We start from the raw sequence: 18697 nt of genomic DNA, 5'->3' as shown, positions 1-18697 counted from the left end.
TATATATATATATATATATATATACATATATATAGCCAGACACTTGATCTTTCTCATAAAGGAGAGATACGCCATGCAATTAACACCATCTTGGTTATATAGCAGTCTCCTCCTACGCCTATTGACGCAAAGGGGCTCGGTTAGATTACGCCAGTCATCTCTATCTTGAGCTTTTAATTCAATACTTCTCTTCTCCATCCATCATCTACTTCCACGCTTCATAGTCCTCAACCATGTAAGTCTGGGTCCAACTCTTCTAGTGCCTTGTGGACCCCAATTAAATGTTTGGTGAACTAATCTCTCTTGGGGAGTGCGAAGAGCATGCCCAAACCATCTCCATCTAACCCTCACCATGATCTCATTCACATATGGCACTCAAGTAATCTCTCTTATAGGGTTGAATAGTTGAAAAATTATTTCCGTATGCGCTGTTTCCCATATAATTCTTGAGAGTGCGTTATGCCCTGAGAGAAGAGTTAATACCCTTATCTTTGGAAATACCCAAACGCCCTTAAAGGTTTAAAGGTCACTCATGAATGGCAGATGCAAGGGACAGCACAATGGCCAAGAGACTGATCATATTTACATATGATAAGCGACAAAGGCCGCTCCTCTCCATCAAGCTAGGACCAGGGAAGGCCTGGCAACGGCTGCTGGTGAAGCAGCAGGTAGAGCTGCAGGCTCCCCCTTTTGACATCACTTGCTCACTAGGATGGTGAGGTTGCAGATACTACTAGAAACTATAGATTAGTGGGTTTCGAACTCCCATCCAAGAAATTGTCAGACAGGGACGTTTCCAATGGGCTACCCTAACACTTAATCATAACACAATCCTGTGTATTGTTTTCTTTAATGTAATAATAATAATAATAATAATAATAATAATAATAATAATAATAATAATAATATTGCAAGTGGCACTTGGTCATAAATCATGAGGCCTACGGAATGGGCTCCACCTTGTTTTTATCTAAAAGAATTGCAGGTATAGACGAAGGTAGTATAAAAGAGAAACGAAATACCCATGATTTACTTTCTTAATACTTTATTTATTCATTTGTCGAGAATTGGATACGTACTTAGAAATTTATTTGGAGAGGAAATACAATAGCATACTATGAAATAAATAAATAAATAAAATACAAACGAATCTTTAAATAAAACCTCAACATATGAACTATAATAAAATCCCACCATACACGTTATCAAACGAATATATGTTGATTTAGCATTTTCAGAATACTCATAAAGTGACAAAAATACAAGATTAAAGAAATAACAGAAAAAGAAACATAATAAATGAATAAATGTAAAATAGAATAAAAACGCCGACGTAAAACCCAAATACTTCATACGACGGACAAACAAACGAACAATGTTTGGATCGAAGACATTCTTCATTTAAATAGGAGCTATAATGACAACATCAAAATGAGAGATAATGGTACCCACCTAAGATGGACTTCCATGGAAGGGTAAATGTCAGGCACAGTGTAAAATCCGGACGTCGGACGTCGGACGTCGGACGTCGGAGGCTTTCCGGGAGAATAGAAAACCGCTTGTATCACCGGTAAAGGCGCCATAATACACCACTTTTTTGACACTGGTAATTTTCACTGATACTTTCTGTTATTACCTGAATAAATTTTCGAAAAATATTGATTTATTTTCATTTTATTGAGAATAGCGGGCAGTTAAATAGTGTAATGTTGACGTCCGATTCAGATTATTCTCAATAACATTAAAATAAACCAATATTTTTCGAACATTTATTCAGAAAATAACAGAAAGTATCAGTGAACATTACCAGTCACAAAAAAAGAGGTGTATTTTCGCGTCTTTCCCGGTGATACAAGCGATTTTCTATTCTCCCGGACGGCATCCGACGTCCGGATTTTACAATGTGCCTAAATGTCACGCAGTGTCAACACTTTGGACATTGAATAACCGATGGCGGAATCTTATGTTCTGTGAATCATTATAAAAGTGAGTTAGTAATCAGAAGACAAACCACGATCAAAAGAGAAGGCTTGTACGAAACATCATCATCATCTCCTCCTACGCATATTGACGCAAAGGGCCTCCGTTAGAATTCGCCAGTCGTCTCTATCTTGACCTTTTAATTCAATACTTCTCCATTCATCATCTCCTACTTCACGCTTCATCGTCCTCAGTCATGTAGGCATGGGTCTTCCAACTTTTCTAGTCACTTGTGGAGCCCAGCTGACCGTTTGGCGAGATAATTTGGTGTAATAATTGATTAAACCAAAGGATATTGATGATATTGAAGAATATTAAAGAAAATAAAATGATCATGTACTGTACAGTTTATCACACGGGTGTTATAATAATAATAATAATAATAATAATAATAATAATAATAATAATAATAATAATAATAATAATAATAATAATAATAATGTTACTTTGTCAATAGCATTAAAGAGATGATGATTCTAGCTCTTTTTAATCTTTTTGTTACCAAACTTGAAAAAATAGGTCTCATGATTTTCACGAAAATGTTAACCAAGTTATATTTTAAAATCATCATCGCCTCCTACGCCTATTGACGCAATGGACCTTGGTTAGATTACGCCAGTCTTCTCTACCTTGAACTTTCAAATCAACAATTCTCCATTCATCACCTACTTCACGCTCCATAGCCCTCAGCCATGTAGGCCTGGGTCTTCCAACTCTTCTAGTGCCTTTAAAACGGGATCCGGATATGGAAAACCGACCTTCTGGGGGCAAAGCCTTAGCGTTTTTGCGTCTCAGAAAACTTTTGGTATTAATACTAGTATTACTGAAAATCCCATGACAAACTTCTTTACTTGAGAACAGAAAATATTCACCATTGTAGAAGATACCATCATCATCATCATCATCATCATCATTATTATTATTATCATTATTATTATTATTATTATTATTATTATTATTATTATTATTATTATTATTATTATTATTATTATTACAAGCTAAGCTATAACCGTGGTTAGAAAAGCAAGATGCTATAACCCTAAGGGATCCAACGCAGAAAAATAGACCAGTGAGGAAAGGAAACAAAGAAATAAACTGCACGAAAAGTAATAAACAATCAAAATAAAATATTTTCAGAACAGTAAAACAAATCAAATTAGAATGCCAAAATTACCATCAGAACAAGAGGAGTAGCATGTGATTCGAGAAGGGGTTATAAAAAGAAAATAGCTCGGTTTCCTCACTAAATGACTTGGGATTGACATTGTCAACACAGTCAACCAAACAGAATTCGTGATGCCAGCGTACATAAACAGAAGTTCGTGATGCCAGCGTACATTTTATATACTGTATATTCAAAATATACTTAATTAGAAATGGATTGATTACTCAAAAGTCTCCATGAAATATGCAATTTACAATTAGTGACACTTTTGAGTAATTACTCAATTTTTGATTAAGTATATTTTGAATATACAGTATATCAAATGTACGCTGGCATCACGAACTTCTGTTTATGTATGCTGGCATCACGAATTCTGTTTGGTTGACTATGTTGACACGCCAGTTCCAAGCCGTTAAGTGAAAAAACCGAGCTATTTTCTTTTTATAACCCCTTTCCCCCTTCCTCAACATATCTTGCTAATTATTGCTTTCCCAGAATTTGAATAACCACCTAATTACTGTGTAAGAAGATGAGAACTGCAGGATTGCATTATTTTGGAGTAAATGGAGAGCGTGGTGTTGTAAACAATTACCTTATATATATATATATATATATATATATATATATATATATATATATATATATATATATATATATATATATATATATATATATATACATACATATATATATATATATATATATATATATATATATATATATATATATATATATATATATATATATATATATATATATATCACTAACACTCGTGACTTTATTCAATGTGTATATCAACCACAATGGCATTTAATGCCGAATTCTACCTTTGGGAATGTATATCCACTGGAAATCCATTTATAACAGCTTCTGGCTGGGCAAAGATTTGAACCTATGCCTCTTGGCCGAAACCATCCCTGCGGGGACTCCACCAGCCAGAATCTATTATCATAAATGAATTTCCAGTGGATATTCACTCCCAAAAGTAGAATTTGGCATTAAATGCCATTGTGGTTGATATATATATATATATATATATATATATATATATATATATATATATATATATATATATATATATATATATATATATATATATATATATATATATATATACACACACACACACGAGAGCAAACTCAATTGGAAGATTTTCTTTCAACTTGTAAGAAAAAGAAATGGACATGGGCAGGACATATAATGAGAATGACAAACAATAGATGGACATCAGGATTAATAAAATTGGTCCCTAGAGATTATGAAAGAAGCAAAGGAAGGAAGAGAAGATGATGGATCGACCAACACGTCTGAGGCCTTTGTTCTGCAATGGACTAGTAACGGCTAATGATATATATATATATATATATATATATATATATATATATATATATATATATATATATATATATATATATGCATATATATATATATATATATATATATATATATATATATATATATATATATATATATATATAATATACACACATGATTTCTGGTCACCTCTCCATTTACTTACACCGGAGAATTTGAAGAAACCACAAAACTACATTGACACCAATAAGTCAATTCCCTTTAATGAAAATTATATATATATATACATATATATATATATATATATATATATATATATATATATATATATATATATATATATATATATATATATATATATATATATATATACACATATATATATATATGCATATATATATATATATATATATATATATATATATATATATATATATATATATATATATATATATATAACGGATTTTGAGCGAAGCAAAAAATCTATTTTTGGGTGAGATGGCCATGTCGTCCTGATGGAAGTTCCTATAGGGTAGCTTCCTAGGGTATATTACAACTACGGCGATATTCCCAGAGAATTTACCTTAAGGTACCAGAATTCTAACTCCTGGAGCGAGTATCCCTCGTGAAAGGGATATCGCGACATATCAGAGGACGTATTCTAGACACGTCACATGGCAATCTACAACCTGGACAGAGATTTCGACTCGCAGGAGGTGATTGACGAGATACGAATTCGGGAAAGAAAAAGGGGAGCCGCTCCCAAGGCTTCCCTATCCCCCGATTCGTATGCGTGCCTGGCGCCAATCCTGGCGCCATCTGTATTCCTTGTAGCGTACACGAGGTGCTACAGATACTGTATGTAGGGAGGGGTCCTACAGCCCTTTCTTAGAAAGGCAAGGGCGGGTCCATTAGGACGACATGGCCATCTCACCCAAAAATAGATTTTTCGCTTCGCTCAAAATCCGTTTTTTGGGCTCAAGCCATGTCGTCCTGATGGAAGTGTACCAGAGCATTACTGTATCTGTGGATTCTCAGAACGTGCCGTACTCCCCGGAGGTAATTTTTTCCCGGTCGACTAGACCTAGAGACCTAAGATGTTACCGTTATACATCTTTTCAACTAACTATAAACTATGTTAGAGCTTCCTGCCCCCTACAGGGAAGAGTCCTACTAGACTCTGGAAAAGTCTCGAAGAGTACATATATCTATGTATGAATACCAGGCAAGCTAATATAGTGATCTCGCCCTATATTAAGTAAAGCATAGTTTGTAAAGGACCACTGCGTCAATATGAAATATCGACCAGTTTTCCGCACAATACTTGTATTGGACAAAGGTTTTATATCCGCATAGGAGGAAAACCAATGCAACATAGCTTGCATAAAGGAACAATTCTATTAGAATTATCCCAGATAAGGTACATAGAATGAATGCTCAATTATACCAATAAATTGACACAGGTGAAGGAGACGCAAGGTTCTCAAGAACCAGATTATTGACAGGCAATAAATAGACAGGTTAACCACAATTATATATATATATATATATATATATATATATATATATATATAAGAAGAGGATAACCAAAAACTTTAAGCATAAGTATGATAGTAAACAGAGCTTGTTTGTCTGAAAGAAAAAACATTAGATGCCACTTTTAAGATACCGAGGTATCAAAGTCATAAAACCCTGTATTACAAATCAATGACATTAGCGTTAGAAACGCTCGGCACACATGTCTGCACTTATGCTAGGTTCACCTTCGGAAATGGAACAGTCTGGATTGGCAACACAGTGCCCTCCCTTAGTTTGTAGTACAGTATGTAACTACACACTCACCCTGGAATTAATCGTCCCAATTAAGACCACTGTTCCTCGCAGAGTTAAACAGTAGGGTTAACACCGCGACCCACTGCTACCACAGATCTCTTTTAGTTCCTCTACTTGCTTCGCATAGTGGCGAAAGAACACTCTGGAAGACTTCCAGCCAGTGTATGAACGGAGATGTTCAAAATCCATACAATTAAAGAAATTTAAGAATGAGGCAACTTTCCTCGGATCGTGACCTGCGGGTGTATTGTCAGGATCCGCTCTGCGAATAAAATATGTGATTTTCGCTCTGAGTTGATTCAGAGATAAATTTGAGCCTGATGTTTCTCCCCTGAATAGTTGACCACCCTTGAAGTCTGAAGTTCTATGAAGATAGACCTTTAGGCATTCTACTGGACATAGAGATGCATCTTCTTTCAGAGGGCAGATTCTCCAGGGACCCCACCTGTTGGTGGGTAACTCATTCTTGGCGAGAAACGTAGGATCCGGAAACAGGTTCAGTTCTTCCCCATCCAGGAACTGAACACGACCTGCCTCTCTCGAGAGGCTACAAACTCACTAACCCTGGCCCCGGACGCGAGTGCAAAATAGGAAAATAACTTTTTGTGTCAAATCCTTTAACGCACACTCTTCATTGCTCAACAGAGAAGCGAAATGAAGAACTTGTCTAAAGACCATGAAATGGGCTTTGGAGGTGCTGAAGGTCTGAGCCTAGCACAGGCTTTCGGGACTTTATTAAAGATCTCGTTACCTAGGTCGACCTGGAAGGCATATAGAATGGGTCTTGTCAAAGCAGACTTACACGCTGAAATCGTGTTCGCTGCCAACCCTTGACCATGGAGGTGGGGAAAAAAGATAAGCAGAAGTCTGTCAAGATCTCCTGCGGAATCTTCGCCTTGACAAAAGGCCACCCATTTTCTCCAAGATGACTCATATTGCCTTCTAGTATATTTGCATTTATATTCCTCAAGGAAGTCTATACTGGCTTTCGAAATCCCGAAACGCTTTCTCACCGCTAGGGAGAGAAAATCATGAACCGCAGGGTCCGGGTTTTCTGTAATGAAGCGCAGACAGTTGACTTCTGGACTCGCTGCGTCAGAACTGGATCTGGTAGTGGTACAAACTTCAGCTACAGTTCCAATGCCAGGAGGAACCACACGCTGTTCGGCCACTTGTGGGCCACTATTGCCTCTACCCTTTGAAGGATCTTAGTTTGTTGAGGACCCTCAACAGAAGGTTGTGAGGAGGGAACAGATAAATCTTGGACCATCTGTTCCAGTCGAGGGACATCGCGTCCACTGCTTCCGCTAAGGGGTCCTCGTACGGGGCACGTACAGGGGCAACTTCTTGTTGTCTTTCGTCGCAAAGAGGTCTATCTGCAGTTCTGGGACTGATTCAGAATGAAGGAGAATGATCCTGCGTCTAAGGACCATTCCGACTCTATCGGTGTGAACCTGGATAGAGCGTCCGCTGTCACATTGCGGACTCCTTGAAGGTGAACTGCCGACAGGTACCACTTCTTATTTTCTGCCAATCTGAAGACGGCCAACATCACCTGGTTGAGAGGTGGTGACCTCGATCCTTGTCGATTCAAGTATCTCACAACTACCTCGCTGTCTATTACCACTTTATGTGGAACGAATGACGCGGGGAGACTTTCTTTAAGGTAAGGAGCACTGCCCTAGCTTCTAGAAAGTTTTATGAGAAAGGTCTTGAATAGCCTGGACCAAGTCCCCTGGACTTTTTTCCGATGAGAGTGACCTCCCCATCCCTCTTTCGAGGCGTCTGAGTGAATCGTCACCGACGGGGGAGGTGGCTGAAGAAGAACCTGACTTCTTTAGATGTCTGGCTTGGGACCAAGGCCTGAGAAGAGTACTTAGCCGAAGCGGCTGGTCTTCTCAGATCTCTTCACGCGTTTGATGCATAACTTCTCCAAACTCCGATTGCATCCTTTAGCTGTGCTCTTAGCACTGGGTCTGTCACCGAAGCAAACTGGAGAGAGCGCAGTACTCTCTCCTGCTCGTGTCTTGATATCCTTTCGGAATCTTGAAGTCTCTTGACAGAACCCGCTATCTCCTTCCTTTTCTTCGCCGGGGTGGAGAAACGGTGTGACAAAAGGTCCCAGTGGATCTTAGCCACTGGAACTTTTGAGATGGAGAAAGTCGAGACTTTTCTGTTGATCTTGAAGCCTAGGTACTCTAGGAACTGGATCACTTGACTGGAAGCTTGCAAGCATTCTGTCTCGGATGCTGCCCACACCAACCAGTCGTCCAGGTAGGCTACTACCTGAATTCCCTTTAGGCGAAATTGTTTGAGAGCTACGCTCGCAAGCTTCGTAAAAATCCTTGGGGCTATGTTTAGCCCGAATGGCATGGCTCCGAAGGCGTATAGTCTTCGTTGTAGCCTGAACCCTCGGTAGGGGGAGAGTCGATGGCTAATTGGAATGTGCCAGTAGGCGTCTGACAAGTCTATAGAGACGGAATATGCCCTCTTGGGCAGTAAGGTCCTTATGTGTTGCAGTGTTAGCATTTTGAATTTGCAATTCACTATGAACTTGTTAAGTGGCGACAAGTCCAGAATGACTCTGAGCTTTTCCGAGTCTTTCTTGGGAACACAAAACAGCCTCCCTTAGAAATTGATGGGCTTCACCCTTTTTCTCCAACCGTTCTTGAACGTACTCCTCCATAACGGGGGTGGAGTGTTGGAAAAACCGAAGGTACGGGGGTGGAGTGCTGTACCAGCTCCCGCCCAGTCCATTCTTGAGTAGGCTGTGGGCCCAGGGATCGAGGGTCCACCGATCCCGAAATTTCAGAAGTCTCCCTCCTACCGGTATCACCTCGCTTGGACTGCCGTCCTGAGGTCTTGCCTTCCTGACCACGACCACCCCTGAATCCCCTTCCCCTTGAGGGGCGTCTAGACGAGCCTCTGGCTGCTCCTCTAGGCTTTGCTCGAAAGGAAGTAGACTGCCCTTCGAACGCTGGGGTGAATGCCGTGGACTGTGTCGACACGGCCTGGGGTACCCACTGAAAGGTGGTCGGGGTTTGTGCCACGATCTGGGGCACTGGGGGCAATGGCAATTGCAGTTGCTGTTGCTGTCTAAGAGGCTTGGCTGGCCGAGACGGTAGCCTAGTCCTCATAGTCTTCCTCTTTGGTTGAGGACCCTCATCCGGGGAAGACTTTCTTTTGATAGCCAGGCCCCACTTCTGGAGAAGGTTTCTATTCTCCAAGGCGGCTTTATCAACAACTTCTTTGACCAAGTCGGTAGGGAAAAAAGGTCTTTTCCCCAAATGTTGGAGGAGATTAGTTTCTTTAGCTCGTGCCTCACCGTAGCCGAGGTAAACACCAACTCCCAACAAGCTCTCCTTGCCTTGACGAAGCCATAAAGGTCCTTCGTCACTGTGGCCAGATGAGGCTTGGCCACTACCATGAACATCTCATGGACCTTGGGGTCACTTGCCATCGTCTCGAGAGTAGTCTGAAGAGACATTGAGGCAGTCAGTCTTTCTTTTGTATCGAACTCACTTCGCAAAAGAAAGTCAGACAGCATAGGGAGGTCCTTGCCGAACTGACGTCCGGCAATATCAGCCTCCAACTTTCCCACTGAGAACGTAAGATGGACATCCTTCCAGTCTTTGTGGTCCATAGGCAGGGCCAGCGACAAGGGTTTACACTCCTCTAGGGAGGGGCAAGACTTGCCGGCCTCGATTGCTTTTAGTACAGCCAGAAACCCTTTCTGTAAAAGGGGGAAGGCTCTAGTAGGCGAGGACACAAAGGAAGGGAGCTTCCTATTCAATGTAGCTACCTTTGAGTTAGAGAAGCCCCTCTCTTTCATCGAGGATGAAAGTAGAGCTTGAGCCTTAGCATGGTCCATCACTATGACCTCCTTCGGCTCTGTCTCCTCCTTTGAAGCTGGTTCCTTCCTCAGCCGGACATAACAGTCCGGATATGATGCCTTGCTGGGCCAGAATTCCACCCTCCAGGGGAACTGAGCCCAGCTTATCCGAGATGACGATCTTTCCAGTCGTCATCGGCATGTGCTCAGCATACCTCCATGGGTTAGCATCTGAGCACAAGGGAAGGTCTTTCACAGTGAGCTTTTTCTAGGGCCCATGTGATTCTGCAAGGCACTGCATTCGCAGTTCCATTGCAGCCGCCTTCTCCTGATTCTCCTTCTGCATTTGTTGGATCATTCCAACAATAGAAGAGAGGGCCTGTCCCAGCTCTACTGGGAGACCGGCCGATGTAGAGGGGCTTGAACTTCATCCTGGGCTTCTGCCAGGAGGTGTTCCTCCTGACACCCGTCCACATCAGACATCCTGTCATTTAGCTGGATGTCTTGCATCGCGACCGCGACTTCAGCATCCACCTGGATCTGAACTTAGGGGATTTCCTCTTGAGGCTGGGGAATCACTGCATCAGCTGATGCCTTAGGGAAAAGATACGCCCTCATCTTCTCACTTGGAAGATAAGGGCCAGAAGTGTTCTTTTGGAAGCCCCTTACCCAGGTACGAAGCTTCTTCCTAGCTATTTAAATGTCTCATTAATCAGGTTAGTGCAAACAGTACATACCTGAGGGTCCCAATACCGGAGATCATCCTTGGAGACAGCGTATGCTGCGTGTCTCCTACAAAACTCATGTCCGCAGAGGTTCTTGCTGCTGACATTGCAGAAAGCACTTCCCCACTTCGGAGTGTCCTTCTGTAAAGAGAAGAAATTTCCATGAGTATCAAGTGAACTATGTATCACTGGATATGCATAGTATAGCATAACAATTCAGAAAGGAAAGACACACACTTGTGTTTCCCTCACAACCCATTGTTGCAGCCTTCCAGATAATAAAATCAAAAATGGTTTATCTCTTCTAGAGTAACCAATGCAAGGTTTCCAGAGGAAACAGGTGGAGCTCACACCTAAGCAATGATTTTAAAATCCTGGATAATAGACAGGGAAGAACTCAGCTTCCTATCTGAGGGCAACAGGAAAGGGATGTGCAAGAAAACACAATAGTGTTAGAAGATACAGTGCTGTACCAAAACCTTTACTATAGTTTTCTTCTTACTGTATATGCTATACAGAAGAATACTAGTACAGTATAGGGGGATGTGTGCCAGCCTGCCTTTGCCGGCCGGCACACACCACAACTAGCTTTAAAGTATACTACTTAACAGCTATAGGGCGGCAGCACTCTGGTTCAAATGCCTGTGCCGGTCGGCAGCAACTGCCGGCCGGTAACAGCCAGTGTTGGCCGGCAATGGCTGCCGGCCAGCAACTACACAAGGTAGTACCCAGCTGCCGGCCACACTCTTGGTGACCGGCAGACAAGGACTGACATAAGCCGGCCGGCAAAGGTACAAGACCGATGCCAGCCGGCAGCAAAAGAACCAGAGGACTACACCTGCCCGGCTGCCGGCCTCATAGGCCGGCAGCCGGGACAGGTACAGCACTAGAAGAAAATAGAATGGATGCCGGGATAAGAGTGTACACTACCTCCAAGCCCGGCAACCGAAAGAGTGCATATAAGGAAGGGGAGAAACTAATTCAGGCTTCCTTGACCAATGCCGTCCGGCTCTGCCGGCAGGCATGGATGAGGGACCAAGAGAGGTCCGGGCAGCACTTGAAAACATAAGACCCTTGCCGGCCAGCAGCTCTGCCGGCCGGCAATGGGCTGAGTCAATTTCACATCCCAACCTATACTAGGTCCAGAAGTAGAACGACGTACAGTACAGTAAGACCCCTGCTGGCCAGCTCTGCCGGCCGGCAAGGTACAGTACAGTAATGGCTAGGCCTTTACGGAGATAGAGGGGGAAGGGACAAGATGGTCCTGCCAACCTTGCTTTAGTGACAGATCACCCGCAGCCAAGAAACTTATCTTAGCCTAAGGGAGATCTAAGGGAAAGGGCCAGCAATACTTGCCAGCTTCCAGAGCACCAAAGCAAGGAAGGCGTTGCTACTCCCAAGGGAAGAACTTATCCTCCCCCGAGAACAGCAACAGGACTTAGTCTGGTCGATCACAAAAGAAGGAATCATAACAACAGAAACCTTCGGTAGTGACCTAAGGGAGCTAAGCTCCCTTTGTATGTGTGTTAGGTCAGCGAGGGGGACTCTGCCCCAAGCCAGACAACACAGACCCAGACTAAAAACTCTGTTGTTCTGTCCCTCTTGAACCATAACTACAGGAACAGGAAGGTACAGTAACACCCTAGTATAGTTTTATCGAAAATAAATTCGGAAAAAACCACTTAGGGATAAGCCCAAGGCTTAAACAGAGGGAAAGGGATTGCATACCTTCTCCGAAGAAAAGAAAGCAACCGGGGAGTATGATAAAGTATACTAAGGCTCCATAAGCAATTAGCCTAGGCACCAAGAGAATCGATTACCTAATTCACCGAAACTCACACGTATACAATCTTGGAAATATTCCACACAGTCTAAAATGTATAAAATATAGCCTAAAGCTTCAATAAAATTTTAATTACACTCGGAAAAACCAAATTCATGCATGAAGTACTAGGACCAAACGACTAGGCTACATGGCCTAGCGTAGGCCAGAATGGCGAATACTTCGCCAAAAAAATACTAAGCACGAAAGGAAATCCTATGTAATGCTAAATAGCTAAAATTTATTAAAGCAAAACAACCAGGAATGTCGCTCTGACTAACTAATTCATACCTAGCGAGCGACAGTGTCCAGGACACCTCTGGTAGGCTACGGCTCTTGTATCAAAGATTAATCCTATTAATCACTCAAAATTTTACCAAGAGCCTACATTTATACATAACAGACACTATACTCAACTTATCAGGGGCCGACGAAGACGAAGAAGCCATGAAAAGTCGAATAAATCCAAGATTTGCGAGAAAAACAGGAAAAAACACCGAGTTGTTAAGCTACGCAAAAAGGAATACAGATGGCGCCAGGATTGGCGCCAGGCACGCATACGAATCGGGGGATAGGGAAGCCTTGGGAGCGGCTCCTCTTTTTCTTTTCCGAATTCGTATCTCGTCAATCACCTCCTACGAGACGAAATCTCTGTCCAGGTTGTAGATTGCCATGTGACGTGTCTAGAATACGTCCTCTGATATGTCGCGATATCCCTTTCACGAGGGATACTCGCTCCAGGAGTTAGAATTCTGGTACCTTAAGGTAAATTCTCTGGGAATATCGCCGTAGTTGTAATATACCCTAGGAAGCTACCCTATAGGAACTTCCATCAGGACGACATGGCTTGAGCCCAGAAATATATATATATATTTGTATATATATATATATATATATATATATATATATATATATATATATATATACATATATATATATATATATATATATATATATATATATATATATATATATATATATATATATATAAAGATAAATAATTGATCGAAGTAGTTTTACTTACACGGAGGAGACGCCAATAAAAATAGCCTTCAGTTAATTTGTCAGGAAATCCCTAGAAGCCGATCCAAATGAGCCTTCGTGGATTGGAGTCCCTGAATGGCTTCATGGAGCCCCGTTGAAGACTGTGGAAAACGTCAAGGTTCTTCGGAGCGCGGAGTCCAAGCTTCCCGGAGACCTCTGAAGACTTCCATTTATTGAAAATATCCCTGATGAAGGATAGTGTTAGGGCATTATCAAAAACAATGAAACAGAGTGTTATGAAAACAATGTGGAACTTCGGGAAAATGCTATTTACTAGCAAAGTGGGATGGCACAAGGCACTTGAGGAAGAGCTGATCATGTGCGACGCTGCCCGTCAGACTTTGCAGGATTACAGGACCCAAAATTGGATATGGCGTATTCTCCATTCTGTTTTGGGGTACGTTGGCCTTCAGTCCCTTGTCGGATACAAAGAGCCAACCCTATCACCCTGTGACAAACCCTTGTTAAACTTGGCGAGGAGCGTCTTTGGAGGCGACCAGGCAACTGGAGCTGCAGAGATTCTTCGTAAAGTGGACAATTTCTTCTTTTGGCCGAAGATGGCTTTGCTTATTGCCGCCATCTTTGGATGTTGGAGTATGTGTGCAAAAAACAACAAGCGGATTCCTGAAAATGAACCAACGAAAGAGGAGGAAATGGGAGAAGCGACAGAAACGGAAAAGGAAGAGAAGAGAAATGAGATGGAGGACAATCAAACGGACGAGGAAGAAAGACAGAAGGAAGAGGAGGAAATAATTGTGGAAGAAACGGAAAAGGGGGCGGAGAGGAATGAGATGGAGGACATTCAAACGGATGGTGAAGAAAGAAAGATGGAAGACGATACAAATGAAGAGGAAATTTCCAATGAAAATGTGACGCAGATTCCATCTGTACGATCAGATGATGAAGAAACCTCAGAGTTGAAAGCAGAGGAAGGAAAACCAGAAAAGAAGAAAGATGAGAAGACGTCTGATTATCAAGACCGTGAAAAGGAGGCCGTCAAAAAAGACTATCCGATGAATGAAACTCTGCAAACGGAGAAGGAAATGAAGAAAGAGAGAGAGGAGAACACGGGAAATAAGGAGGAAGATAAGATGCATAACTTAATGAAGGATGGATTAATTGCCTATGAAAATAAGAGGTTCAACGAGGCGATTGTTATTTTTACAGAAGCCTTGACAATGAATACGAACAAAGAAGACACCGCTCTTCTGCATTTCCTTCGGGCTGAGGCGAACGCAGCCTCTGAAAACCCTCTTACCTTGGATATCATATTGGACTGTTGCCAAGCCCTCGAGAAAGGTCTTCAAGGACAGAGAGCCTACATGCTACGAGGGAAGCACCTTCTGAAACTTGGCCTTTACGACGCTGTCCTGAATGACTTCAAAACTGTGAGAAAAATTAAAGAATCAAAGGAATGTTGGAAATTCATAGAAGATACGAAGGCGCTCCAGAAGAGATGGGAAAAACAAAGTTATTATGAGGTTTTGGGTGTGAAACAGACTGCCACAAAGGCAGAAATTTTAAAAGCCTTCAAAGGCCTGTCCATGAAATTACACCCAGACAGACATCGGGACAAACCAAAATTCTTACAGGATGCATTCGAGGAGAAGTTTAAGAAGTTAGTAAATGCTAAAATTGTTCTGACGGATCAACAAAAGAGAAATATATACGATGCACAGAATCAATGGCAATGGAGGCAGACGTATAACCAACCTAAACAGGAACGTCAGCAGACATATAACCAACCTAAACAAGAACGTCAGCAGACATATAACCAACCTAAACAGGAACGTCAGCAGACATTTAACCAACATAAACAGGAACGTCAACAGACCTATAACCAACCTAAACAGGAACGTCAACAGACCTTTAACCAACAGAAACAGGAACGTCAGCAGCCATATGACCAACATGAAAAGGAGCACCATCAAAAGCACTATTATGAACAAAACAGGGAACAATCACAGAAGAGGAATGATCAAAGGCCATTTGAAGAAAGATATGAAAATACTTTCGAATATTTTGAACAATTTTTCAAGCAGACCCATAACCAACCCAAACAGGAGCGTCAGCAGACCTATAACCAACCTAAACAGGAGCGTCAGCAGACCTTTAACCAACCGAAACAGGAACGTCAGCAACCATATGACCATCATGAACAGGAAGACCATCAAAACCACTATTATGAACAAAGCAGGAAACAATCACAGAAGAGGAATGATCAAAGGCCATTTGAAGAAAGATATGAAAATACTTTCGAATATTTTGAACAATTTTTCAAGCAGACCCATAACCAACCCAAACAGGAGCGTCAGCAGACCTATAACCAACCTAAACAGGAATGTCAGCAGACCTTTAACCAACCGAAACAGGAACGTCAGCAACCATATGACCATCATGAACAGGAAGACCATCAAAACCACTATTATGAACAAAGCAGGAAACAATCACAGAAGAGGAATGATCAAAGGCCATTTGAAGAAAGATATGAAAATACTTTCGAATATTTTGAACAATTTTTCAAGCAGACCCATAACCAACCTAAACAGGAGCGTCAGCAGACCTATAACCAACCTAAACAGGAGCGTCAGCAGACCTATAACCAACCTAAACAGGAGCGTCAGCAGACCTTTAACCAACCGAAACAGGAACGTCAGCAACCATATGACCATCATGAACAGGAAGACCATCAAAACCACTATTATGAACAAAGCAGGAAACAATCACAGAAGAGGAATGATCAAAGGCCATTTGAAGAAAGATATGAAAATACTTTCGAATATTTTGAACAATTTTTCAAGCAGACCCATAACCAACCCAAACAGGAGCGTCAGCAGACCTATAACCAACCTAAACAGGAACGTCAGCAGACCTTTAACCAACCGAAACAGGAACGTCAGCAACCATATGACCATCATGAACAGGAAGACCATCAAAACCACTATTATGAACAAAGCAGGAAACAATCACAGAAGAGGAATGATCAAAGGCCATTTGAAGAAAGATATGAAAATACTTTCGAATATTTTGAACAATTTTTCAAGCAGACCCATAACCAACCCAAACAGGAGCGTCAGCAGACCTATAACCAACCTAAACAGGAACGTCAGCAGACCTTTAACCAACCGAAACAGGAACGTCAGCAACCATATGACCATCATGAACAGGAAGACCATCAAAACCACTATTATGAACAAAGCAGGAAACAATCACAGAAGAGGAATGATCAAAGGCCATTTGAAGAAAGATATGAAAATACTTTCGAATATTTTGAACAATTTTTCAAGCAGACCCATAACCAACCCAAACAGGAGCGTCAGCAGACCTATAACCAACCTAAACAGGAACGTCAGCAGACCTTTAACCAACCGAAACAGGAACGTCAGCAACCATATGACCATCATGAACAGGAAGACCATCAAAACCACTATTATGAACAAAGCAGGAAACAATCACAGAAGAGGAATGATCAAAGGCCATTTGAAGAAAGATATGAAAATACTTTCGAATATTTTGAACAATTTTTCAAGCAGACCCATAACCAACCTAAACAGGAGCGTCAGCAGACCTATAACCAACCTAAACAGGAGCGTCAGCAGACCTATAACCAACCTAAACAGGAGCGTCAGCAGACCTTTAACCAACCGAAACAGGAACGTCAGCAACCATATGACCATCATGAACAGGAAGACCATCAAAACCACTATTATGAACAAAGCAGGAAACAATCACAGAAGAGGAATGATCAAAGGCCATTTGAAGAAAGATATGAAAATACTTTCGAATATTTTGAACAATTTTTCAAGCAGACCCATAACCAACCTAAACAGGAGCGTCAGCAGACCTATAACCAACCTAAACAGGAGCGTCAACAGACCTATAACCAACCTAAACAGGAGCGTCAGCAGACCTTTAACCAACCGAAACAGGAACGTCAGCAACCATATGACCATCATGAACAGGAAGACCATCAAAACCACTATTATGAACAAAGCAGGGAACAATCACAGAAGAGGAATGATCAAAGGCCATTTGAAGAAAGGTATGAAAATACTTTCGAATATTTTGAAAAAAATTTCAGGAATAAAAATTAAAGGAAAAAATATCGAAGTTCGGATGGGTTCCAGGATTGTACTTGCACCTGGACTAAGAGACAGTGAATTAAAAAAAAAATCCAAAAAAGTATAAAAAGTGAAAAATCCAAAAAAAGTATAAAAACTAAAAAATCCCAAAAAATATATAAACGATAAAATCCAAAAAAAGTAAGAATAAATTCAAAACCTAGAAAACAAAAAAGCATAAAAACTGGAACAGTAGCACTTGGAAAGCATTGTTAGCCTAACTGCTCCACTTGAAGGATGTTTGGAATAACTGCCCACCTCGATGGATTTGTGGCTAATATCCTAAGCTTAAATGATGCTTGGACTAACGGAAAAGGCTGGCTCTGCAGAAGGAGGAACCTGGCTGATTCTAGTATGCTATGTACCTTGATGGGGTGTATAGGGCCTTTGTCAAGTGTACAAATGGTCGGATATCTAGATCTATTCTTTCGGATACCAACCTTCGGGTGGTTCTGGGGGAATAATCTAGAAGACCAGCTCTGCAGAGGGATGAAGCTGGGATTCTTCTAGTATGCAGACTAGTTCTTGGAGGTTGGGCCAAGACCATATTGCTGGGGAAAGAAGCTGCATCATCTTTTTGAGGGTGGCATTTATGGTTAGGTGAACAGCAGCAGCAGCAATTGCAGCTGAGAATAATCAGCATCAGATGCAGCTGAGAATAATAATCAGCAACAGCAGCTGAGAATAATCAGCAAAAGCACAGCAGCTGAGAATTATCAGCAGCAGAAGCAGCTGAGAATAATCAGCAAAAGCAGCAGCAGCTGAGAATAATCAGCAGCAGATGCAGATGAGAATAATCAGCAGCAGCTGCAGCTGAGAACAATCAGCAGCAGATGCAGCTGAGAATAATCAGCAAAAGCA

At 41.4% G+C, this 18697-nt stretch overlaps 1 protein-coding gene across 1 annotated transcript; it reads left to right on the top strand.

Moving 5' to 3' along the window:
• Window positions 1–13978: 13978 nt before the first annotated feature.
• LOC137620919 (myb-like protein X) lies at window positions 13979–17809 on the top strand. The gene has a single exon (XM_068351364.1). It carries the CDS (start codon window positions 13979–13981, stop codon window positions 17807–17809), a length of 3831 nt encoding a protein of 1276 aa, XP_068207465.1.
• The last annotated feature ends 888 nt before the right edge of the window (window positions 17810–18697 follow it).

Source organism: Palaemon carinicauda, chromosome 27 (assembly GCF_036898095.1).
Source record: "Palaemon carinicauda isolate YSFRI2023 chromosome 27, ASM3689809v2, whole genome shotgun sequence".
In the NCBI taxonomy this organism is placed as follows: domain Eukaryota; kingdom Metazoa; phylum Arthropoda; class Malacostraca; order Decapoda; family Palaemonidae; genus Palaemon; species Palaemon carinicauda.
This window is presented reverse-complemented; position numbering and strand designations above follow the sequence as displayed.

Bases quoted from the DNA above. Each gene is read 5' to 3' on its own strand.
- LOC137620919 (XM_068351364.1), top strand. From the start codon at position 13,979: ATGCTATTTACTAGCAAAGTGGGATGGCACAAGGCACTTGAGGAAGAG.